The sequence below is a fragment of the Trachemys scripta genome, chromosome 9 (genome assembly GCF_013100865.1).
Source record: "Trachemys scripta elegans isolate TJP31775 chromosome 9, CAS_Tse_1.0, whole genome shotgun sequence".
Taxonomy (NCBI): Eukaryota; Metazoa; Chordata; order Testudines; family Emydidae; genus Trachemys; species Trachemys scripta.
The window spans coordinates 102,157,403-102,182,490 of NC_048306.1; the positions used below are offsets into that span (position 1 = coordinate 102,157,403).

The window sequence follows — 25,088 nt, forward strand, 5'->3', positions numbered from 1 at the left end:
CAAAAATAAATACCAGTTTGCAGCACAACAGCTCTCACTGGTCCCTTGCCTGTGGGCTTGGTCTGTATGACCTCTGTTCCACAGAAGAGGACGTGTCTTCGGTAATCCTCTGCACTGTGTGTTTTCCAGAACTTGGTGTTCTCCGTATGGGGCAAAGGGGTTTTAGTTACCGGAATACTTTCACCTAAAGATCATGTTGTACAATTCCAGTTAGGGTGTATTTAAATTCCATCAGACTCAGGAAATGTGCAATTAATATATATCCAATCAGCAAGAATTTTTAATAAATAAATAAATAAATGGACTGGATGGTGGCTATGATTTTTAACATCCGAGCACTTCAGACAACTCCCTGGTTTTCAATCTAAAGACTTGGGTCAAACTTTGCCCTCAGATAGACACAGTTTTATAGTGGCTAAGTGCATATGGGTGACACTGCAATCTGCTGCTGAAGTGTGTGTATCATTGTCTGCCCACACAGAGCACATTACAACATCCGAGCATTTAAAAACAATTTTTTTGTGTTTTTATGTTTGTTGTATTTCCTGTTCCTGACAATACATTACATAGATCTGGTTTCATCTTTAGTAAGAAATTGAGTTATGCTGAGCAGTTTAGAACTAATCAGAAGCCCTTCCCAAGGAGACTGCAAATTATTCAAAACACAGTCTTTCCTTATTTTGCAACAACTCATTCTGATACAGGATAAACAATTTGTAATAAGAATTGATAAAAACGTATCTCCAGAGAGAGAGCAAAGAACTGCATGGAGACAAAAGATGAATCAAAATCCAAGTTTATACCTGTGAGCATGCCTTCATCTACAATACAGCCTCCATCGATCAGGATAGCATCACATGGCAAAGAATGCTTCTTTCCTTCTAAAACAAGGATGTCTCCTGGGACCAAATAACGAGACTCCAGCTTTTTGCAACCTATAGTAAAATATAAAATGAAGTGAGTGTTCACTTAGACACAGGTTATGATCCACAGGAACATTTTAAGGCCTGCATTACCAGGGGCGGCTCTATGTTTTTTGCCGCCCCAAGCACGGCAGTCAGGCGGCTTTCGGTGGCGCGCCTGCGGGCGATCCGCTAGTCACACGGATTTGGCGGCATGCCTACGGGAGGTCCGCCGGTGCTGCACCATTGGTGTCCCCCCCGCCGAATTGCCGCCGAAGCTGTGCAACCGGCGGACCTCCCGCAGGCACGCCGCCAAAAGCCGCCTGCCTGCCGCCCTCACAGCGACCGGCAGGCCACCCCCCGCGGCTTGCCGCCCCAGGCACGCGCTTGCTGTGCTGGTGCCTGGAGCCGCCCCTCTGCACTACACAACCAAACTGCTTTACTCCATTGTTCGGTTTCGGAGGAACCACACTTATGGATCTACAGTGGTACAAGTGAAAACACTTGTCTGCCTGCCTACCTTGAAGTGATGTTCTGAGGCTTAATTAGTTAATGTCTATAAATTGCTTTGGATAAGAGAACCTGCCTAAGGTACCTATGACCCCCATGACCATGGTATCTGAGCACCTCATAATCCCTAATGGACTCAGCCTCACAACATCGCTGGGAGGCAGGGTGTAATCCCCATCGCACAGATAGAGAACCAAGGTGCAGAGAGACAAACTGAGGTGAGGAAGTCTGTAGTAGAGCAGGGAATTGAGCTCTGGTCTCACGTGTCCATGGCTAACATCCTAGTCACTGCACTATGGAGTTACTTTACCCAATTTGTTCTTGATACTGAAATACATCTGCAAGCAGATAAGCCTAAGTATGTCTGTGTACTTCCAAATGCAGAGTTTGACCCCCTATTGAATTAGAAGGGGTAGGGGGAAGAAGGCCAACGACATCACTCACCTTCATCCTTTGTGCAGGCTGTAACCTGGACTTTGTTGTGTTCCTCAACAAGGTCATGCAGCTTCACAGATTGCTGTCGATTGGGTAGCAAATTAAGTGTTGAAATACTAATACAGTACTTGTGCCAAGCAAAACACTTTACTATTATGAAGCTTACTCTTGATCATTGAAACTGAACTTAATTGGATTATAAGTGGTAAGATTCATACTCCCTATGCTTTCCTTACCAATCAGGAAATGTGTTCAAAGGGTTTGCCCCCGGTTAGACAGCAGAACAAGCTGTACAGTGTAATGGGGCGTGATTTTTCCACTCATGATGCCAATTTCACATGAGTAAAGTTATTCTTGCTTTGCAACATTAAGAAATGAATCAGGCTCTGTTTTCCATGACATTTCCAATCCCTAAGTAGTGAATTTCCACCTGTTGGTCCATTTTTTCCCCTGCTTGGAAGGGGCTCAATAGAACAACCGAGTGTAAATATCCAGTTATTACAGAGGTTACTACTGCACAAAACCAGAAACAGAATCTATACGTTTGGTCATTTTAGTTCGATATCTCTAAATGGCAGGTGGCTGGTTGTAATCCAATTTAGCAATTTGCATATCCGGAGTAATAAACTGATGAGGTGAAGTATCACAGGTTTGGGCTCTGTACAGTATTGTAATGGGGATATGTCACCTTAATTTAAAAGTTAGTTATAAAATCTAGTCATAGGTGTGGGCTTCTTAATCCGTGTTCTTCTTATAAAAACTTCAGACCAGTTGGAAGAGGACCCTTTGGCTCAGACAATGGTCACTCTTCATGCTAAAAGCTTAGACTTTGACCTTGTCCAAGAACACTGGCTAGCTCATTGTTTGTGTTCTGGGTGCACTGGAATGCGGGATGCGCACACCAATTGAAATGGCAGGTCCCTCAAAGTAACACTGGTGCTGCTTCAACGTATGCTTGCTTAGACCTGTGTGAGGTTTGTGCTGTGCATTTGAGCTAGGACAGTAACAAAATAGAAGTAGCTCAGTGCCATAATCTTCTCCAGCAAGGACAACATATCATCGGTCTCTGGGGGGGGGGAGGGGTGAACAGGGCAGAGCCCACTATCACCTGCTCTAGGATTCAATTCTTGTAAGTACATGAATTAGTAATTCAGTGGACGTCATATGTAAAAGATGTGGGGCCATTTTTCATTGGTGATTCAGACTGTAGTTTAAGTTACACACCGTTTACAAAGCGTGTTTACGTGATAAAGCAGTGACCCTTGCATCAAGATGACAGTCAGCAGGAAGTCGTACTTTATTTTCCTGAAAGCTGACTTTCTTGCTGCCTCTCCCTTCCACTGCCACCTCAGCAATGCATTTATGTCACTCAGTTTATAAACCAGGGAATGCCAAATGGGTGCAAATTAAACTACTTTACCACTTATGCCCTTTTCCCAACCCACCTACATCCCAGCTGTAACTTCTGCCACCACTGACATCACCAGCTATTTTTCTCATGGACTGCCATGAGAATGTCAGTTTGCTTGTACCAGGGATGATTTGGCTCATGTTGTTTAGACTTAAAGGCTTCACTCCCATGCAGTTAACAACTTCACCTGAGGATCAGCAAAATGTTTCCCCTGAAACAATTACCCCCCTGTCCCCCCCAGCCAAACCTTGTCCCAAATGCCAGAATTGCATGTTCCTAGACCTTTGAAAATAGGGTTATTTTTCTTTTTGTAGTTTTTCGCCGTCGGAGTTCTCTGCCTCGCCAAGAGGGCTGGCAGCTCTGACATAACAGGAGAGAGGGTATTCTCTGTACTTTTAGCCTGACTTGAAGGCAGGAAATGCCAGAAATGTTAGGAGTATTTGTCCTCACAAACAGCCTGGTCATGCGAAGTGCTGAGGTCCCACAATGGTGTGCAAGTGCCTCATAGGATTGAATTAATAAATTATAAGCCAGGTATGCAGACTGAATGAAGCAATTCAGGTACATCTTGGATAAGCATGTTAGCTTTGGGTGCATAGGCCAACTCTGAACATTTTTGTGGCTTCATCTGAAAAACACAATATCCTTTTCCTCAGAGAATGACTGAGGTAAAGTGAAGTTACTGGAAGATGCGTCTAAAAGGCAGAGATGTATTAACTCGTCTGAGAATTTAAGACTAATACTATGAGGTTGTACTGCATATGATGTCATGAAAATATGCTAATTAGTGTGAATATAATGTAACTGGAATATGCATCATGCAAAAGGTCTCTTGTAAGGTATCATTACAAAGCTTATAATCTACTGAGTGTGTTACATTCATACAAATAGGATGATCATTCTTGTATCTGAAACTAGGAATATAAAATATAACTCTGAGGTCCTATTGTAGTTATGCAAAGTGTGGGCCATTAACAGTGGCTTGGAATCTTGATGGCTCCCATTAACCAGGACAATTGGTTGTAAATGGCTCTGTTTACTTGTAAGTCTTCCTGTATATGTGTGTGCTGGCAAGTGAGCAATGAAGTCTTACAGTGACATATGATCATGTCACCTGAACTGCAATCCATCTTTAACCTCTTGCTTTTCCATTTAGAAGGAGGGGTGAGAGCCCAGACAGGGACAAAGGATTCCTGCCTTGTGCCAAAGATATATAAGTGGGTGGAACAGAACAAAGGGGTGGCAGTCATGAGAAATCCCCTAGCTACCACCTGAGCTGGAACAAGAACTGTTCTGGGGAAAGGATTGGGCCCAGACTAGACAGAAGTCTAGTCTGTGAAAGAAGCTTATTGGAACATCTCTGAGGGTGAGGTTTCATCTGTAATCAGTTTCTTACTGTGTTAGGCTTAGACTTGCGTGTTTTTGTTTTATTTTGCTTGGTAATTTACTTTGTTCTGTCTGTTATTGCTTGGAACCACTTAAATCTTACCTTTTATACTTAATAAAATCACTTTTACTTATTAATTAACCCAGAGCAAGTAATTAATTCCCGGGGGAGCAAACAGCTGTGCATATCTCTCTATCAGTGTTATAGAGGGCAGACAATTTATAAGTTTACCCTGTATAAGCTTTATACAGAATAAAACTGATTTATTTGGGGTTTGGAGCCCATTGGGAACTGGGTATCTGGGGCTAGAGACAGGAGCACTTCTTAAGCTGTTTTCAGTTAAGTCTGCAGCTTGTGGGGGGACGTGGTTCAGACCTGGGTCTGTGTTTGCAGCAGGCTAGCGTGTCTGGCTCAACAAGACAGTGTACTGAAGTCCCAAGCTGGCAGGGAAAACGGGCTCAGAGGTAGTCTCAGCACATCAGGTGGTAGTCCCAAGGGGGTTTCTGTGACCCAAGCCATCACAAATACCACATTTCTTTTTTATGTTAGGCCTGTTATTTGCTGGCTCTGAACCCCCTTGCACTTTGGGGAAATTCCAAGCTGGATCCAAAATTCATGGATGGCCCAACTCTAATCTTCAGTGAATTTGTGGAATCTGCAATAATACCAGCTAACCAAAAGGACAGAGTGCAGAAATTGCTTCTTATTCTGTGTCTGAGACAAATGAAATTATTACTGTTGGCTGAACTGGAAAACTGATTACATGAATAGCAGCCTTACCTGTCTGAGATCATACACGGTTAAGCCAATAGAAATGACTGACAAGATTATGATAGCCACGGAATACTCGATGTAACCTTGGCTCAACCACAGAGTCAGAGTGAAGGTTTGGAACACATAAAAGGGATTTAAAATCTGCAAACACAAATATATCACACAGTCAGGAGAAATCCACAGTTTGTTCAGTGGTCGCTCGCACGTGGGCGAAGATGAAAAGGTTTCACTATAGATTTCATGGAATCTTTTCAATGTAATTTAAAACAGAATTGTGGGGCTTGTCACAAGCCAATACTCTCCCATGGTGGTTCAGGGGACTGATAGCTTTCACCTCCATCTTGTTGATTTGATTTGGCTCAGAACTAGTTGTCATCTGATGGCTGTGCAGTGATTTCGCCAAAATGAATTGGTGGTCTCAAACTATTTACATCACAAAAATGGCCATCACATGCGGCACTCATAAGTGCTCTCAGCAAAGAGGCAATGAATAAAATACTGAGCTACCCAAAATGTCATGAATCCTTTGGGATTTAATGTTTAATACTAAGATAATATTATCAATTCTAATTTATTTGGAAAATTAGAAAGAAAACTATTCCCTTATGGCAACGTCCTATGGAACTCAGGTGAGAAAAACCAATAGGGTTCAACAGAAATTACTCTAAAAACCTACTGAATTTAGTAGAGAATGAGATCCCGCAGAAAGATTTTAATTTACTATTAAATTCGACAGGACTTTCCCTTAGGGGTTGTCCCTTAGCTGGACCAAACTTTGGAGTCAATTAAAAATGGGGAGGTTGATTTTTTTCCTAATCTTACAGTAGTTTTATAGCATTGTCACTACTGATTTCAGTACGTCATACGGGAATGGAGAATCAGGCCCACATTCCCTAGGCCAAATTATGTCTTGACTTAACCCACATAGCTCCATTAAACTCTATATGTGGGGATAAGTGAGGACATAATGTGGCCCAGTAATCTTGGTTATTCCAGTATCCGAATTAACCAATGCAGGAATTAAGTAAAAATCTTCAGATACTAACCCTCTCTTCAATCATTAAACTAAAGGCTCCATTCTGGAGTAGCCAACATACCCACTGAAGACAATGGGATCTTTGCCTGCATAAGGCTAGCACTGAGTAAATAATTTACTGAAAAAATTAACCCCTGAATGAAAATTATGGGAACACACTTTTACAAATATTCACCCAGGTCTAAGGAATAAAGGGTCAGGAGCAAAACAAAGATGTACACTCAGCCAATACAGTAGTATCCCGGCCAATATTATCACCAGGGCAGTCCATCACTGACACTTCCTTGTGCACTTAAAGCAAAGCACCACCGCTTTCAGAGACCTGCCTAGAGGCACAGTCCTAAAAACCATCACACATGAGGCTGCACACTTCGATGCAAGTGCAAAGTTCAAATTAAATAGCCTGTTTTAAAGTGCTCTCCTGGAGTTCTCTTCGGCATTACGATTTCTGCACTCAATACTGAGTGCAGTCACTTCTACAGAGAAACAGCAACTGTTTAGCAAGGCACAGCAGTACTAACGAATAGTTTAGGATACAAAGTCAAAAATACTTTCTGTTTTTCAATTGACAAGGGGAATTTAAGGAGACAGAGGGCACTAGGCTAACCTCTATCCTTGCAAAAAGTGCTACTGGATTATTAATGATCAAACCTGAACTTGTACACCTTGTCTTAAAGATGGTGACTCCTCACACCATGATGGGTATCAATCTAGTATTGACCCCGAGGGAACAGTGACAAGTACTCAGTCACCAACACCACTTGCTGTGAAACCTATGTTTTTATTGGTGGTTGGTCTCCCATCAAGGTACTGCTCATGTCTGGCTCATCATATGAGATACAATGAGTTCATAATCTGAAGTAGTGTGGCTACACCCTATATGGATGTGCTCATATGTAGGATAGTCCTGATTTCTCTCTTACAGAAGCTTTACACTAATGTAACTCAGTGGAGTTACTCTTGATTTATACCACAGTGTCAATGGGATCAGAACGAGACCCAGCAATCGCATTTTTCTTTCTTAATCCGCCATCTAACCATTTTTTTTAAACTGTACATAAAGGGTCAAATTGTCCTCTCTGTTATCCCAGTATTACTCCATTGTAGTTAGAGGAATGGAACTGGCACAACTGAAGGGATGACTGTATCATGTATCACTGAGTTTTTTCTACACTGCTTTGTTTTTAGTAAGTATCTATGCCGTCAATTGCTGAATTCCAGGGTAGAAAAATGAAATGTTACTCTCAAAATGTTTCTGAGCTCTCTCTTCAAATAACAAGACTTAAAAATAGAGATGCAGCTTACCTCTTTAAAAAGTAACTTCCAAATAGGACGAATTTCAACTTCAATGGCATTGGGCCCACACACTAACCTCCTGTAGGAGATCATGAATTGGTTAATATCAGAGAAACAAAGTTCCCTGGCATATGCTCCTGTAGAAGGTCCCTAGGTCTTTCAGTTCAGACCTCTGATGTAACTAAGAATTCACATACACAAAAAATGGCATTATAAAATAATGGTAAAACCACATCTTAAAGGTAATATCAAGAACACAGATGGCTGAATGAGACAGAAGTCTATCAAGAAGCTATTGAATCTGAGGGGGAATTACACTGAGACCAATGTTCACTTGTCTCATGCAATTCATGCAAGTTTTATCAAAGGCCAAAAAGCGTCTTTGACCTACCACTGACTCTTGCTGTGAGCCTGGCTTGGTAAACTGGTGAAACATGGCAGCGCTTCCCTCCCTTCTTCTCCCATTCTTAGGGCCAATTCTAACCTCATTGAGTCAATGGTGTTTCTCCAGATTTACATCACTGTAACTGAGGCCATTTGTGACTATGCTCCTCAGAGTGCAAGGTGCATTCATTTTGTCCACCCTCTCAATGTCATCAGCGCACTTTACATTACTACTGAAGTAAATGGCAATAAACTGATGTGAAATGTGAGTAAGGAAGAAAAGAATTGGGCCCATATGCCTTTTTAAATCTGAAATATCAAATAGATTGGAAATGGCGTGGACTGTACCTGATATTCTGTTCTTCTCTCGTCAGACCAGTTCCAAACTTGTGATGTATGTCGTAACATGAGTTGCTGTCATCTAGCGATCTAAGATAACCATGAGAGAGTTCAAACAATGATGTTCTGAAAGGGGCTTTTGCTTCTTCAAAGAACTTTGTAATGAGCGATTAAACTCACCCGACTTTCTGGAACTGCTTCACAGAGAGATCCCAAATATATCGAATTTTCTGTACCTGGATGCTTCTGACCTGCAAAACCAAAGGCACAAATGCCATTTAGAACACCCAGATTCACTTTATTACAGGGACAGTTCTCTTCCTTGATGCATGGATATAATTCCAGTTAAAGTTAATGGGAGACGCAGGAAGAAACTGAGATAAGAGCTTTCATCTGCCTCTTCACCTAACACCACGTACTGTATCCATCCATCCATGACTTACTTTTAATTCTGGCTTCATTATGGCTCTGTTTATGACAGAATCTTTGTCAGCAATGAAGAGACTATCTGATGTATCTCTAACGGATAGATTCAATGTGGACAAGTCGATCCAAGTCACCTTCTTTCTGGTGTATTTTTGAAATTCATCCTGGAGGAATAAAGGGAAGTTCAGTGTGCTTTGAAGGAATGACACATTCTTAGTCTAGTTCTCTGTGTAAAGCCATGGCAGAGACTGGCAGTACATAATTACAGAACTTTTGGTTAGGAGCCGAGAACAGAGAGCTTCATTACGGTCTGCTTCGCCTAATGAAGTCTGTCTAGGTCTAAAACATCGCCCATTTTAATCTTGCTTCCTGACCCTGGAAAACACGTTTCCCAGAATGAGGGCTGCAATATTACTAAGGCCTCGCTATAGTAGAAAATGAGAACCAATGTAACTAAATTTGATCTAATTAGATCAGTGCAAATGTCTAATACAGATGCACTTAAACCAGTTTAAATTGTGTTTTAATCAATATAGCTTAGTGTGATCAGTTATTAATCACCATTACAACAATGCAATAAGTTACTAATTGTTTTAAGTACATCTATATTGGGGATGTAGTGCATGTATTGGGGATCAAATGCATATTAGGTGTTTGCACTGATATAATTAGTGGAAGTCTAATATAGCTAAGGCCTACGATACAGCTCTCTAAAATCAATCCTACAGAGTTTCTCTCATGATATTAGCCACATGCATTACACAAAAGACAGGCTCAACCATATTTGTTAGGATTGACCCCTCTGTTGTGTCCTGTCTTCTGAATTCTTGCGTGTAGGTAGGGTAAGCAAATATAGAAGAAGTCAGCATTCTGCAGTGTTATGCAGTAATCATATTAGAATGAGACCTACTCTAACACTGGTGGTTAAGCAATGGGGATATGCAGTGTACACGAGGTATCTAATGTTCAGTGTTAAAGTATTTCAATTCTAGTTAATGTAACCATAACCTCTGCACAATATTTTTGAATCACTTTCTCTGAAAATGTCTGTATGGAAATGATTTGGAGTTAGTGGGTTCCCTCAAATGCCTGACTTATCCCTGCCAGTCCACATCTGAACTTGAGTATTTACATTGGAAAATACTAGAAAATTGCTATTACATACTGAGAGAGTAGGACAGGCTGCTTAAGTGTGTGTGTGTGTGTGTGTGTGTGTGAAAGCTTTATATGAATTAATAAGACGTCCAGTTAAAAGTACACGCTACAGTGTGCACTTACTGTTGTTCTAAGCAATATGACATCTGCTTCTTGCAAGTTACATGGGATGCAGTTTGCCCACACATCCCACGCTGGCTTCCAGTAAAACAGAAGGAGAAGAGTCCCACAGGAGAAGATATATCCAGCAATGCACATGGCTTTCCGGCAGCCTTGAGTTTTGTAGCCAAATATCTCCTGTGGGACAAAGACAAGACGTTATTTTGAAACGGTTTGACACTGAGACTTGTTTTAAAGAGCAGAGCTGCAAAGACTCTCTAGCTAATACTCCCCCTCTAAGCAACCCCGTCTTCAGTTTGGGAGATGAAACTGTGTCAGCTAAACACGTCATTAAAATTAAGGTAAAAGATACACCAAACCCACCACAACCAGGCAGTATCACATACTTAATATGGAAGAAAAGGCCCATTCTCAACCCTCCATCCATGTAGACTTGAAGAATTAGCTTGATCCTATAGCTTTCACTGCCATAATCCAGCTGGTCTGTCACAGTAACACTTCTATCTATAAAAAGCAACAGAGGGTCCTTTGGCACCTTTAAGACTAACAGAAGTATTGGGAGCATAAGCTTTCATGGGTAAGAACCTCACTTCTTCAGATGCAAGTAATGGAAATCTCCAGAGGCAGGTATAAATCAGTATGGAGATAACGAGGTTAGTTCAATCAGGGAGGGTGAGGTGCTCTGCTAGCAGTTGAGGTGTGAACACCAAGGGAGGAGAAACTGCTTCTGTAGTTGGATAGCCATTCACAGTCTTTGTTTCATCCTGATCTGATGGTGTCAAATTTGCAAATGTTTTCTGTCTCCTTTGTATCTCTCCTTATTTCTTAGCCCACTTCCTGATTCTCTCACCCCCCTTACTGAGGCTCATTGGACTCTTCCCCACCACACAAACCACAAAGGCGCATTATTCCATTGTCCCAGACCACTGCCCCTTCCTTGCAGATTACTCCTCTCCCTGCATCCATCTCTGCTCCCAACACTCCTGGTTCCCTTCCTCCCTGCGATTCCTGTCTGTCCGCTACACACGCCTTCCGGGCACTCCCACAATGTCCTGTGCCTCGACTCCTCCAGCTTCTGGCCTCTCCATCCAGCCCCTGTCTCTATCACTGCCCTGCCAGCATAAAGCCTGGTTCCTTACCCAACACGTGCATCGTTCCCCTCTAGTCCCTGCAAGTCCTGTCTCCCTCCCTGCCCCTCGAAAATACCACCCAGATCCTGTCTCTATCACCCCCCTCTGCCAGCACAGGGCCTGGTTCCTTACCCAACACACTCATTGTTCTCCTCTTGTCCCTGCAAGTCCTGTCTCCCTTCTTCCCCCTCCTCAAAAATCCCACCCAGACCCTGTCTCTCCACCCCACACACAGTTCCCAACCCAGAGGCCTGTCCGTGTCCCCGCCATCCTATCCTCCCCCGCAAATCCCACCCAGACCGTGTCTCTCCACCCCGCACACAGTTCCCTCCCCCAACCCCCAACCCAGAGGCCTGGCTGTGTCCCCACCTTCCTATCTCCCCTCCCCCCCAATCCCACCCAGATCCTGTCTCTCCACCCCACACACAGTTCCCAACCCAGGGGCCTGTCCGTGTCCCCACCATCCTACCCCCCCTCCCCTCCCTCACATTCTGCCCCTCCAGGGACCTGTCCCTCCCCTTCCCCCCACACCAGGTTTGGCTCTCCCACTCCCACACACCATGTCCCTTCTGCCCCCCCCCCCCGCCCCCAGGGCCCATCCCTCCCCCCCCCCCGCCGTACATGCTCCACCCCTGGCTTGCTGTCGGGGTCGGAGGGGGCGGTGCTGTTGCTGCTGCAGCTGGCGACTAGCAGGCAGGTGTAGGACTGTGAGGCCGCCAGGGCTGCCCGTCCAGCCGGCGGCCTGCCACGCTCCACCAGGCCGGGCCAGGCCGGGGAGCCGCCGGCCTGGACAGAGGGGCCTGTCCGCGGCACAGGGCCCCAGGTGGCTGGGAGGAGGAACTTCACCCAGGCCGCGGGCTCTCAGCCCCCGGGAGAGCCAGGCCGGAGGCGCCTCGGGGCAGGCCCCGAAAATCAGGGAGCGCACCCAGCCAGGCCCCCGCGATGGCGCTCGGTGTGGAACGGCCGCCCAGGCAGCCAGGCAGCCGCCAAGCAGCCCCCTCCGCCACCCGCCCTGCTCTGCACCCTGCCACCCGCCCCCGTCTCCCTCCAGCACCCAGCCGGAAACAGAGCGGCCACCTCCGAGGCACAAAAACCCGGCACCTCCGGCAGGATCCTGAGTCTGAAACGCTGCCCACGTGCACCGAGCATCCTGCCAGTCACTTTTCCCAGGACAGCTACCCCCAAGGAAACCTGGACAGGCGGCACCCAGGCAGAAATCTACCTGCCTCTATTTAAGAGCAGAGGGCATTTGAATCACCCTGTGACATCCAGCGCACCCCTCACTAGCTATGGTGTTCGCCATAGCTTGGTCGGTCGCTCCAGACCCACATAACAGAGACCTGTGTTCGTACTAAGCAGTGTAGGATTGGAGACACCTACATCTCTTCACTGGGATAGGGGAGGTGAGGACTGGACTAGAGGACCTCTCGAGATCCCTTCTGTCCTGTGATTCTATGGCTCACACAGGTGCAAACTCCAGGCACACACAGGTTTTAAGGTGACTAGACTCCTAGGAAGCTTAGTCCCCAAACAGTCACCAAATCCTTATGGGAAAGTCCTACGGAATTTAATAGTAGTAAAACAACAGCGTTCTCTGAAAGCTTCACTGCATTACAGAGAAAAAATATCTGCTGACTTAAATGGTGAGTGAAATCCTTTCTTTTTCTTTCTTTTTTTATATATAGTCCCATAGCAAGAATATCATTTTCTATTAAATTCTATAGGTTGGTTCAAAAAATCTGTACAAAGCTATCATTCTCTATAAATCTCTATTGATTTGTGCGTAAGGGAAGGGTCAGCATATTCTTCCATCTGTTCGTTTGAAATACAAGCATGAAACAGACATCACAAACTTCTCAGGTCCTGCAAGGTGAATAGGAACTATATGTTAACTTTAGATCTTTGCTCTGATTAATATTGCCTGTTTGTAGAGCTCAGTGATGTACCTGAATCCACAACATTCTGGATTTTGATTAGCCAGTTTACAATGGAAAGGTTACAGAACTGGTATTATGAGGTAAATTTCCTGTTTTACCAATTAATATCCAGTGACAGAATATACCCATGTTCACACCCTATACACTACTGTAATCATTTTTGTACAAGGCATGTCTTGTAAGGTATAATTTGAAAACTCAAAATTTGCTGGTCAGTATCATCCTGATAAAACGTGTGGCAACACTGCAGGTGAAGTTATAAGATTCCCCTGGATGGTGGTGGTAACACATGTTCCCAACCCCTCAGCCCTGCTCAAACAAAAGTTGGCAAACATGGCTGTCCTAACCAAAGTAATGTGTGCTCTGCTTAATTTGCATTTAAGCAGTAAAGAGAGTCATCAAGCAGGAGGGGAAGACAAAGGAAGTTCAAACAGATGAAAAACCAGAAGGGAACATCCTTATACATAGACTTTCTCTCCTAGTATGCAGCTGGAAATGTTTTTTCAAGGAGACTAAAACTATAGAGAAGGAGGACAAACACCCTGAGGCATTCCCCCTTCCCCCCCTCTCTCTGCCCATCACATTCACCGTGCCTAAAGAGAAAATGGAAGCATTCATTGGACTCTGGGAGAGGGGTCCTGGCCTACAGAGTTTGGTCAGTAAAACTGCAGAAATCATGTGGTGAGAATCTTTACTTGAATCCTATATAGTTTAAGTTAAGCATTAGTAAACATTTTTATTTTTATTTTGCTTGTTACCATTTCTGACTTATGCCTTAGCAGTGGTGGGGTCGCATGCAGGTATTGACCCAGCCTGACTCTGCTTAGCTTATGAGATTTAATGGGCTCAGAGTTCATGTGGGTATGGTTGCAGAAAATGATACTTTTGCTATGAACCACATGTTCAAAATTTCCTCAATCACCATCCTCCTGGGGATCATACCAGTTCTGGGTGATTATTGTGAGCATGTCCAGATAAGTATGTTCTCATAAACATCAGGACTTCAGCTGTTGATCCATACTGTAGTGGAAGTAGACTCATAGACTTTAAGGTCAGAAGGGACCATTATGATCATCTGGTCTGACCCCCTGCATGCTGCAGGCCACAAAACCCTTCCCTGGACTCTGCTGTTGAAGTCCCCAATCCTGTGTTTTAGTGACTTCAATCGGCAGAGACCCTCCTGCTAGTGATCCCTGCCCCATGCTGCGGAGGAAGGCGAAAAACCTCCAGAGGCTCAGCCAATCTACCCTGGAGGAAAATTCCTTCCCGACCCCAGATATGGCGATCAGTAAGACCCCGAGCATGTAGGCAAGAGTCTCTAGCCTGACCCCTGTTGGCCATTATACTATTTACGTACCATTGCTTGGTTTTCCTTGGCTACTATGTTTTACCATTAAACCATTCCCTCCATAAACTTATCTAACTTAATCTTAAAACCAGACAGGTCTGTCGCCCCCACCGTTCACTCATCACTAGCTAAAGACAGAGCATAACAACCCAAAGATAGATCAAATGATGCTGAGAAATGCGAGGATGAGAAGTGAAAGGACTGGTTGTAATAAAAAAACATGGCAGCACATCCAGCTACGTGGCCTCTTTAATTCTGTGTCCCCTGAAGCCTGATTGAACTACATTGGACAAGTTGGGCTGCAAAGGAGGAGTTCACAATTGATAGTATTTTGCATTTTTAAAGTCAATGTATTATGTGCCCATCACCATGGCTTCTGATCTCTGAGGCACATTCAAAGACTGAATGCCGTGCAGGACAGTCCATAGTAGTCAGCAGTAGTACTCATCTTCCTGTGAAACCCCCAGCCTGCCAGAGGAATGCTACTCCATCGATCAAACCGTCGTTTAGGTGGCCATGCCCCACCTGAACCAGACTGGCAGACTATCAGAGCACGTGTGTTCTCTCCACTGAGAACAGCTTGCCTCCACTGCTTAAAATGGACTATTCTGAACAAATGGACTATGAACAACACAAAGGCCTCCGCTGACCGTGTCCTTCGTGATGGTGCATAGAGAGGAGGGCACTCCTAAAGAAGGTCCCAAATCTCATGGGACTTTATAGATTAAAATTAACACCTTTTCCTGCACCTGGGAGCTGATGAGACACTAGTGTTCATTTATGCTGGTGGACTCTATGTTCTGTTCTAGCTGATGTAATTTCCTGGGGTTATTCACTCGAAGTTCCCAACCAGGACTTTAGACCAACCAAAGAACAGACTGCCCCCAGCGATCCCATCCCAGGTTTTACACTGAACCTAGCATAGGAGTGAGGGCGTATGACCATGCACTGCACACACAGTTAGGAAAGCTCACAATAAAGTTCCTCACTGTTGAATCTCCATGCTTTGATTTAAGCAGCTCCCCATTCACCTGGGACCTGACCGATGAAGCTGCTGAGTGCTCATTAAGTTGAGCCCTGAGTGGAGCCTTTGAAAGAAAACATGCGCTTAAAACCTGAGGAAAATTGGGCAGATCTTCAGCTGATGAAGGTTCCTGCTGCAGGGGATATTAAAGGCTGATGAAATGGGATGGAACAGGTCCAGATTCTCCTGACTTAGTGTTGCCATAGCAGGTATACTTGCTCAGCAGCCAAAGCGGGGTTTGGATCTAAACCACGTTGTTGGCCCTATGCCCTGCATCCCATCGACAGGATCATCCAACACAGACCCGCACAAGAGGAGCCCGCTGTGATAATGGACAGCCAGCCAGCTCTGGAAGCTGAATGCTTAACGTTCAGGCGATAAAACAGATAGAAGAGAGGAACTGGGGGGGGGGGAGACAGGGCATTGATGCACATTTCTGCTGAACCTCGGAGCCTGTTTGTGGCATTAAATATGTTGCCGGATGATGCCGCCCAAAGGCAACATAATACTTGGGAATCGGGCGGCTATGGCTTTGGCAAGCAGAGCTGTGACACATTCCCATGGCAACTCAGCCCCATTCCAGCAGCGCTCTGGCTCTAGGTCTGATGAATTGGCACAGAATGTGCTGAGCTGGAGCCGTCAACCTCCTGAGCACATGCTCTTCCCTGCCACAGATGAGTGCAACCAAAGGGCCACATTATGCAGGGTGGAGCGAGAGAGTGTGTGTGTGAGAGAGAGAGAGACATCCTTTAACCCCGCACTGGACCCAGGCATGGGGTAGCTGGGGAGTACAGGCCCCGTGCAAGGACTTGTGAAGATAACCTCTCAAAGGGGGTAATGAGCAAGAGGAGGATTCCTCCTGCTCCTTCTGGCACTCAGGAGCAGTCTGGCTGCCCCTTTTACAAGGGAGGGGAAAGGTGCAGCAGGGAACCCTCTCATCTGTGCACCGCCCAGGAAGCAGCCCGTAGCATTGTAACAGCATTGGGACTCTCCAGAGGGCGCTGCTGCAGGTGGTCTCAGCACGTCTGTTTTTCGGAATGTACAGGAATTAGAACTTTGAGAAATGCTTTTTGTTGGCTGTGGTGCAGGTCCTTTCAGCTGCTGGCCATGTCGCCAGCAAAGTCTGCTGACAGCCTTGATTTGGCTAAGAATCATTCTTCAGTGTAGCTGGATGATGTGCCCGGGCTAGCCAACAAGACATTAAAACATTCCACCCCCACCATCTTGCCCTGTATGTGAGATAGGAGCCCCTGCCATGCACCAGGGACTGGATTGAGACCTTCAGCTCTCTTCAGTGATGTTGCTTAACACCAAAAGGCGCTGCTAAAATACTGTAATTTACAAAGCTCAGATATATTAGATTTATATTTCCTAGGCAGTTGGAGATGGGTAAAAAGCTACAGTTGCATCGGGGGAAACCTGAGAGGCAGCTCCTGGGGGCATTCTGCCTGCAGAGGACAGAGGCTCAAAGGTCCTCGGGGGGCTGGGCGTGGAAACTGCTCTACTGTCAATGGATGCAGCACATGCCCCTCCCAGCAGCTGTCTGCAGTGGATGCAGAAGGGATAGGCTCATGGCGACTCTCCCAGTCCCTCGGGAGCATCTGGTGCTGAGGATGCAGCTAGCTCTCCTCCCCGTGCACAGAGAGCAAGAACCCGGATTCTAGTTACCCCTTGCACAAGTGCCTGGGAGGAGAAAACCCCCTTCTCTCACTCTCTCCACCACCACTCCTTTGTGCACACTGCATGAGCTGCTAAAATGCTCACCACAACAAAGAGAACGGGCTGATTCCATGAACATTAACAAAAGCATCCTGAAGACAGGGGTTAGATTGGCAAGCACCTCTGGGGAGCAATGGGATTCCACCCTGGGGGCTGCAACAGCAAAGCTTAGTCACCCCCGACCTGCGGCATGGAGGGTAGGACCCCAGAAATCCTCATGTGAGATTGCAGCAGGGTGTGCCTGAGCAGGCGTGACTCAGTCCCAGAGAACTATGCAGGGTTGACTTCAACCCAGGAAAAAGAAAAATGCGGCCAGTTTATAAGCATCTTCCCTGTGATCTGCTCACCTGCGCGGTGGTGTCCCACATGAAGGGGTGGAAGCCCCATTGCTAGGGATGCTATGATTAGATTGGAAAAAGCCTGAGGAAAAGTACTGGGCAGAACAGTCCTTCACTGGCAGGGGCACTAGGTCTTTTTCCTTTCTGATTTCTATAGGTTGAATCTTGATGTTCTTACTCAGGCAAAACCCCAACTGACGTCAGTGAATACATGACCTCAGGATTTGACCCTCTGATTCAGCCTTCAACCAGAACCAGAAAAAAAAAAGGGTGTCATGAGGAGGAGGGAGAGAACTTGTTCACCTTAGCCTCTAAGGATAGAACCAGGAACAATGGGTTTAAACTGCAGCAAGGGAGGTCTAGGTTGGACATTAGGAAAAAGTTCCTAACTGTCAGGGTGGTTAAACACTGGAACAAATTGCCTAGGGAGGTTGTGGAATCTCCGTCTCTGGAGATATTTAAGAGTAGGTTAGATAAATGTCTATCAGGGATGGTCTAGACAGTATTTGGTCCTGCCATGCGGGCAGGGGACTGGACTCGATGACCTCTCGAGGTCCCTTCCAGTCCTATAATCTATGAATCTATGAATCTAAACCTATGCTGAAAACACCAAGCCCACTTTGAATGCTGAATTTAGCTGTAGAAAATACAGACATCTGTTGGAAATGACATAGGCTGAGAGGGCCCAGTGAGGTGTAAAAGAAAACCAGAAATCACCCCCCTCCTTCCTTTACCAGCTCGTTTTCCTCTTTGGGGTTGAGCAATGCATGGTGATCCTTCCAGGACTTTTCTTCCATTAGTTTCACTCCAGGGTGTTGTCTCTTGACGGGGAAGAGAGCTCTTGGACGCTGCTACTGACTTGAACTCAGGACATTAGTTAGTTCTCACCATGGTCTTATCCACTGCCTCTAAAAATCCCGGAGCATGCACCTTCGTTGTTGAACTGGCAACACAGAGAATAGAAATCCATTCTCGCCTGTAAAGCTCTCAGGTATTTACTTATGCAACTCCTGCACGCCTCTCCCACCTAGTGTTATTTTGCTGAATCATATGAAAATTACTATTTAAAGTGACACTACCAATGGCAAAATGAGGGAGGGAGCAAGTGGGTCATGCCTCCTGCTGCGTCCACCTAGAGATCTGGGCATCTTAGAACCAAACAGGAGCTGATAAATTGAAGGGAAATCAAATATCTGAGAATCAAAACCAAAAATGTTTTGAGGTTTGCAAACGGACACAAACCCCGGAGCTCATTGTGGCGCTAAACAGAAGATTTTGTTTTGTTGAGAAACTTCCCATGAAAAATGTAATCAAAACTCCATTTTTTGATGGGAAAATTTTTCAGCTGAAAAATTCTGCCCCGCTCTAGCGATGGGGGGTTTCCCCTGGCTTCTCTCCCCACCTGACCCCAGCTGCCTGGGGGGCAGTGTTGTGCTCTGTTGAAGCCCAGGGCTGCTTCTGCCATTGCTGGCTTGGGAATGAATTGGCTGCTTTGTAGCTAACAGCTCAGCTTCCCCAGTGATCGCAGCCAGGTGTGGGTCACTCAATAATAATCACGTTCAGTTCCCCACGTTCACCAATAGCTGTCACCAGCAAGCTCTGCCTTCATGGATTCTGCTGCTTACTTGCCTGTGTGCAACTCCCATTACACCTTACACGACCTGACACTCACAAGTTGTTCTGCTCCTTTGTTGAACGTATAGACACCAGTTTCCAAAAGAGGCCGCAAGGTGGAGAGGCATTTTCTGTCCTTCCACCAAAACCAGCCGCCCCAACGAGTGGTCCTTTGCTGAGAGCCAAGGCTCATGAGCTAGGCGGAGTTAAATCTACCCTCAGAGCGGGGTAGTTGCCTGTGACAAACTGAGGCCCATAGACTTTCTAAGGGTATGTCTACACTACGAAATTAGGTCGAATTTATAGAAGCTGGTTTTATAGAAATCGGTTGTATATGGCCGATTGTGTGTGTCCCCACATAAAATGCTCTAAGTGCATGAAGTCGGCGGACCGCATCCACAGTACCGAGGCTAGCGTCGACTTCCGGAGCGTTGCACTATGGGTAGCTATCCCACAGTTCCCGCAGTCTCCGCTGCCCAGTGGAATTCTGGGTTGAGATCCCAATGCCTGAATGATGCAAAACAGTGTCGCGGGGGGTTCTGGGTACATGTCTTCAGGCACCTCCCTCTCCGTCAGAGCAACGGCAGACAATCGATTCGCGCCTTTTTACCTGGGTTACCTGTGCAGACAACATACCACTCCAAGCATGGAGCCCGCTCAGCTCAGCTCAGCTCACCGTCACCATATGTCCTCTGGGTGCTGGCAGACGTGGTACTGCATTGCTACACAGCAGCAGCTAATTGCCTTTTGGCAGTAGACGGTATCCGTCGTCATCGTACTGCAGTGGCTGTCAATCATGGGCACCTGGACAGTCTCGACGATGATGGCTATCAGTCGTAGTATGCTATTTTCTGCCAAGCGCCCAGAAGATGCTGAGGGCTATCAGTCATGCTGCACCGTCATCTGCCAGCTTAAGATGTAAAAAATAGATTTGTTCTGTATTCATTTGCTTCCCCCTCCCTCTGTGAAATCAACGGCCTGCTAAACCCAGGGTTTTGAGTTTAATCTTTGGGGGGTGGGGGGGCATTCTGTGTGACAGTTGTTTGTGTTTCTCCCTGATGCACAGCCACCTTTGTTGATTTTAATTCCCTGTACCTGTACGCCATGTCGTCACTCGCTCCTCCCTCCCTCCCTCCCTCCGTCCGTCAGAAACTAGTTTCGCGCCTTTTTTCAGACCAGACGCCATAGCACTGGGATCATGGAGCCCGCTCAGATCACCGCAGCAATTATGAGCACTATGAACACCATGCGTATTGTCCTGGAGTATATGCAGAGCCAGGACATGCCAAAGCAAAACGAGGACCAGCCGAGGAGGCGATTGCAGCGCGACGACAAGAGTGATGAGGAAATTGATATGGACATAGACCTCTCACAAAGTACAGGCCCCAGCAATGTGCAAATCATGGTGTTACTGGGGCAGGTTCATGCCGTGGAACGCCGATTCTGGGCCCGGGAAACAAGCACAGACTGGTGGGACCGCATCGTGCTGCAGGTGTGGGATGATTCCCAGTGGCTGCGAAACTTTCGCATGCGTAAGGGCACTTTCATGGAACTTTGTGACTTGCTTTCCCCTGCCCTGAAGCGCCAGAATACCAGGATGAGAGCAGCCCTCACTGTTGAGAAGCAAGTGGCGATAGCCCTGTGGAAGCTTGCAATGCCAGACAGCTACCGGTCAGTCGGGAATCAATTTGGAGTGGGCAAATCTACTGTGGGGGCTGCTGTGATCCAAGTTGCCAGGGCAATGAAAAACCTGGTGATATCAAGTGTAGTGACTCTGGGAAACGTGCAGGCCATAGTGGATGGTTTTGCTGCAATGGGATTCCCAAACTGTGGTGGGGCGATAGACGGAACCCATATCCCTATCTTGGCACCGGAGCACCAACCCACCGAGTACATAAACCGCAAGGGGTACTTTTCAATGCTGCTGCAAGCCCTGGTGGATCACAAGGGACGTTTCACCAACATCAACGTGGGATGGCCGGGAAAGGTACATGATGCTCGCGTCTTCAGGCACTCTGGTCTGTTTCGAAAGCTGGAGGAAGGGACTTTCTTCCCAGACCAGAAAATAACCGTTGGGGATGTTGAAATGCCTATCATTATCCTTGGGGACCCAGCCTACCCCTTAATGCCATGGCTCATGAAGCCGTACACAGGCAGCCTGGACAGTAGTCAGGACCTGTTCAACTACAGGCTGAGCAAGTGCCGAATGGTGGTGGAATGTGCATTTGGACGTTTAAAAGCGCGCTGGCGCAGCTTACTGACTCGCTCAGACCTCAGTGAAAAGAATACCCCCATTGTTATTGCTGCTTGCTGTGCGCTCCACAATATCTGTGAGAGTAAGGGGGAGACGTTTATGATGGGGTGGGAGGTTGAGGCACATCGCTGGCCGCTGATTACACGCAGCTAGACACCAGGGCGGTTAGAAGAGCAAAGCAGGGCGCGGTGCGCATCAGAGAAGCTTTGAAAACAAGTTTTGTGACTGGCCAGGCTACGGTGTGAGACTTCTGTTTGTTTCTCCTTGATGAACCCTCCGCCCCACCCTCCCACCCACTTCACTCTACTTCCCTGTAAACCAAAAACCCCACCCTCCCCTCCCCCTTCGAGCACCGCTTGCAGAGGCAATAAAGTCATTGTTACTTCACATTCATGCATTCTTTATTAATTCATCACACAACTAGGGGGATAATTGCCAAAGTAGCCCGGGTTGAGTGGGGGAGGAGGGAAGAAAAAGGACACACTGCAGTTTAAAACTTTAACTCCTATTGAAGGCCAGCCTTCTGATGCTCGGGCAATCATCTGGGGTGGAGTGACTGGGTGGCCGGAGGCCCCCCCACCGTATTCTTGGGCGTCTGGGTGAGGAGGCTATGGAACTTGGGGAGGAGGGCTGTTGGTTACAGAGGGGCTGTAGCGGCGGTCTCTGCTCCTGCTGCTTTTCCTGCAGCTCAACCATACGCTGCAGCATATCAGTTTGATGCTCCAGCAGCCGGAGCATCGACTCTTGCCTTCTGTCTGCAAGCTGACGCCACCTATCATCTTCAGCCCGCCACTTGCTCTGTTCATCCACGATTTAGCCCGCCACCTCTCCTCTCGTTCATATTGTGCTTTTCTGTAGTCTGACATTGACTGCCTCCACGCATTCTGCTGTGCTCTTTCAGCGTGGGAGCACATCTGGAGCTCCGTGAACATGTCATCCCGAGTCCGCCCTTTTCTCCTTCTAATCTTCACTAGCCTCTGTGAAGGAGAAACATTTGCAACTGGTGGAGGAGAAGGGAGAGGTGGTTAAAAAAGACACATTTTAGAGAACAATGGGTACACTCTTTCACGTTAAATTTTGCTGTTCACATTACACAGCACATGTGCTTTTGTTACAAGATCGCATTTTTCCTCTTATATTGAGGGCCTGCCGGTTTGGTGTGAGAGATCACTCACGCAGTGCCAGGCAACAGATTTCGGCTTGCAGGCAGCTATGGTAAGCCACAGTCTTTTGGCTTTTTTCACCTTCTTAACATGTGGGAATGGTTTCAAACTGTAGCGCCCTCATTTCCCATACCAAGCACCCGTTGGGTTGGCCATTTAAAATGGGTTTGCAATGTAAAAGGAGGGGCTGCGGTTCCCAGGTTAACATGCAGCACTAACCCAACTAACCCCCCTCCCTCCCCAACACCCAATTCTCTGGGATGATCACTTCACCCCTCCCCCCCACCGCGTGGCTAACAGCGGGGAACATTTCTGTTCAGCAGAGCAGGAACGGGCACCTCTGAATGTCCCCTTAATAAAATCACCCCATTTCAACCAGGTGACCGTGAATGATATCACTCTCCTGAGGATAACAAAGAGCGATAAGGAATGGATGTTGTCTGCATGCCAGCAAACACCGGGTCCATACGCTGCTATGCTTTGTTATGCAATGATTCCAGACTACGTGCTACTGGCCTGGCGGGGTAAAGTGTCCTACCATGGCGGACGGGATAAGGGGATGGAGAATATCACCATATATATAAATAAATCCGTGGGGCAGCTTCATCTGGGTACCGCAGCTCAGTAACAGTAAAGCAGGAAGAGAAAGGGTTCAGAGACAGGCAGCAAGACTGATCAAGGGCCTGGAAAAAATACCATATGAAGAGAGACTGTAAATCTTAGGACTGTGTAGAGATGAATATAGGGGGATGAAGTGGGGCATGCATGATGACTGTCAAAGAAGGTGTTCCTATTTACCCACTCCTGATACACCACGAGGCAAGGTCAATGAAACTGAAAGGCAACAGATTTTGCTGGTAAAAGGATTTTTTTTTGTGTGCATAGCACGTAATTAGCTTGTGGAACTCATTGCCACTAGATATAATTGAGGCCAAGAACTTACCAGGATTCCAAGAGGGGCCAGATGTTTGTGTGGCTAATGGGAACATGCTCAGTTACCTGAGACAGCACAAAACAAAGTTTGTAGACAGGATATAAACCTGCAGGCTTCAGAGCATAAGCCAATTTCAAATTGTTGGCGGTTAGGAAGAAACTATGGGGAGGTTATTTCACAACTGTCCACTAAGGGTATCATGCACCTTCCTCTGAAGCCATTGGTGTTGGCCACTGTTGGAGAGAGAACATGTGCTAGATGTACATCTGGTCTGATCTGGTAGGGCATTTCCCATGTTCCTGCCTGTTCTCTGGCCATGTTCCTCCCTCAACCATTCCCCCGCACTTCCATGAGGTGTAAGCTCCTTACCGCTGGCCTTTCCACAGCATCCTGGCCTCATTCAGGGCTTCCCCAGTCTCCAGCTCTGCTCTCTCTCCTTCTCACCCCTTCACCCTGTTTCACCACTCTCTCCACCTCCGTCTTGTCTCTGTGTCTCCCACTGCCTGGGCAGCTGCCCCTCAATCCCGGAACACCCCCCCTTCCCCTATGCCAAGCCCCTGTCCTCCACGCCTCCAAATTCCAGTTTGAGTCACCCCGCGAGTGACCCAGCGCTGAACCCTCAAAACACACTGGGGACAAGCTCAGCCAGTCTGGTCTCCTCCCGTGGCAAGTCCTTCGGGCAGGGACACTCTGTGGCCCTCAGTGACTAATCCAGGGTTGTAACCAAGAGCCAGGTGCTGAACGGCTCCTTCTGTTGTTGCTCAGAGCCTCGGTTTGGGCCTGTCCCTGCAGCGTCGGCACGTCTGTGACCTTGGGAGCAAGTTGCTTGGGTTCTGTCAGGCTCCTTTGGTAGCCAGGGGAAGCAGACTTGCTGTCCTAACTGGACCTGCTGGCTTGGCAATCAGACTCCTTGGGGCTGAGACTCGTTCCAAAGAAACATAATCGGGGTGTAGCTGCTAAAGGAACATGAGTGCTTGGGAGTAATGAGCATTGTGCAACACAGAGACTCAGAACTCCAGCACATCCCTTCCTGACGTGGCTGGGCCGGATTATGATGGGGCTGCCCCAGGTGACAGATTGGCCTGATAAAACGAGCCTCAGTTAAAAGGTAACAACTAACAGCAGTGGCTGTAGAATTAACAGTTCCTTCCACAAGGTCTATTAATCTGCCAGGAGTAGCTCAGATTCATAACTACTGAGTGAGGAGAATAGATTGTTCCTCGCAAGAATTCAGGGCATGTTTCCCTGGAGAATGTCCCCAAATGAACCTGATAAATAAATGAACTCACCCCCACCCCGTCACCTCCCTCTGCCAGCAATACCAGGGCACTAGAGTGGGCGTTCACCTCCGGGGAGATCACACTGGTCCCATTGCCAGGGGCAGACAGCTTTTGGTTCTGATGGGAGCCCTGCTGGGGTGGGGGACACAGAATCATAGAATCTCAGGGTTGG

At 46.8% G+C, this 25,088-nt stretch overlaps 1 protein-coding gene across 1 annotated transcript in view; it reads right to left on the reverse strand.

Annotated features, from left to right (window-relative positions):
* Positions 1 to 18,650, reverse strand: part of LOC117883231 (probable cation-transporting ATPase 13A5) — a 58,464-nt gene extending 39,814 nt beyond the window's left edge. The window contains exons 1-10 of the mRNA XM_034782330.1: positions 18,406 to 18,650; positions 10,179 to 10,352; positions 8,918 to 9,064; positions 8,655 to 8,725; positions 8,484 to 8,564; positions 7,761 to 7,830; positions 5,426 to 5,560; positions 1,857 to 1,929; positions 804 to 935; positions 14 to 184 (exon numbers count right to left, since the gene is read on the reverse strand). Coding sequence (XP_034638221.1) covers positions 14 to 184; positions 804 to 935; positions 1,857 to 1,929; positions 5,426 to 5,560; positions 7,761 to 7,830; positions 8,484 to 8,564; positions 8,655 to 8,725; positions 8,918 to 9,064; positions 10,179 to 10,352; positions 18,406 to 18,468 — 1,117 coding nt within the window. The 5' untranslated portion in view covers positions 18,469 to 18,650. The remainder of the gene's footprint in view (positions 1 to 13; positions 185 to 803; positions 936 to 1,856; positions 1,930 to 5,425; positions 5,561 to 7,760; positions 7,831 to 8,483; positions 8,565 to 8,654; positions 8,726 to 8,917; positions 9,065 to 10,178; positions 10,353 to 18,405) is intronic.
* Between the last annotated feature and the right edge of the window lie 6,438 nt (positions 18,651 to 25,088).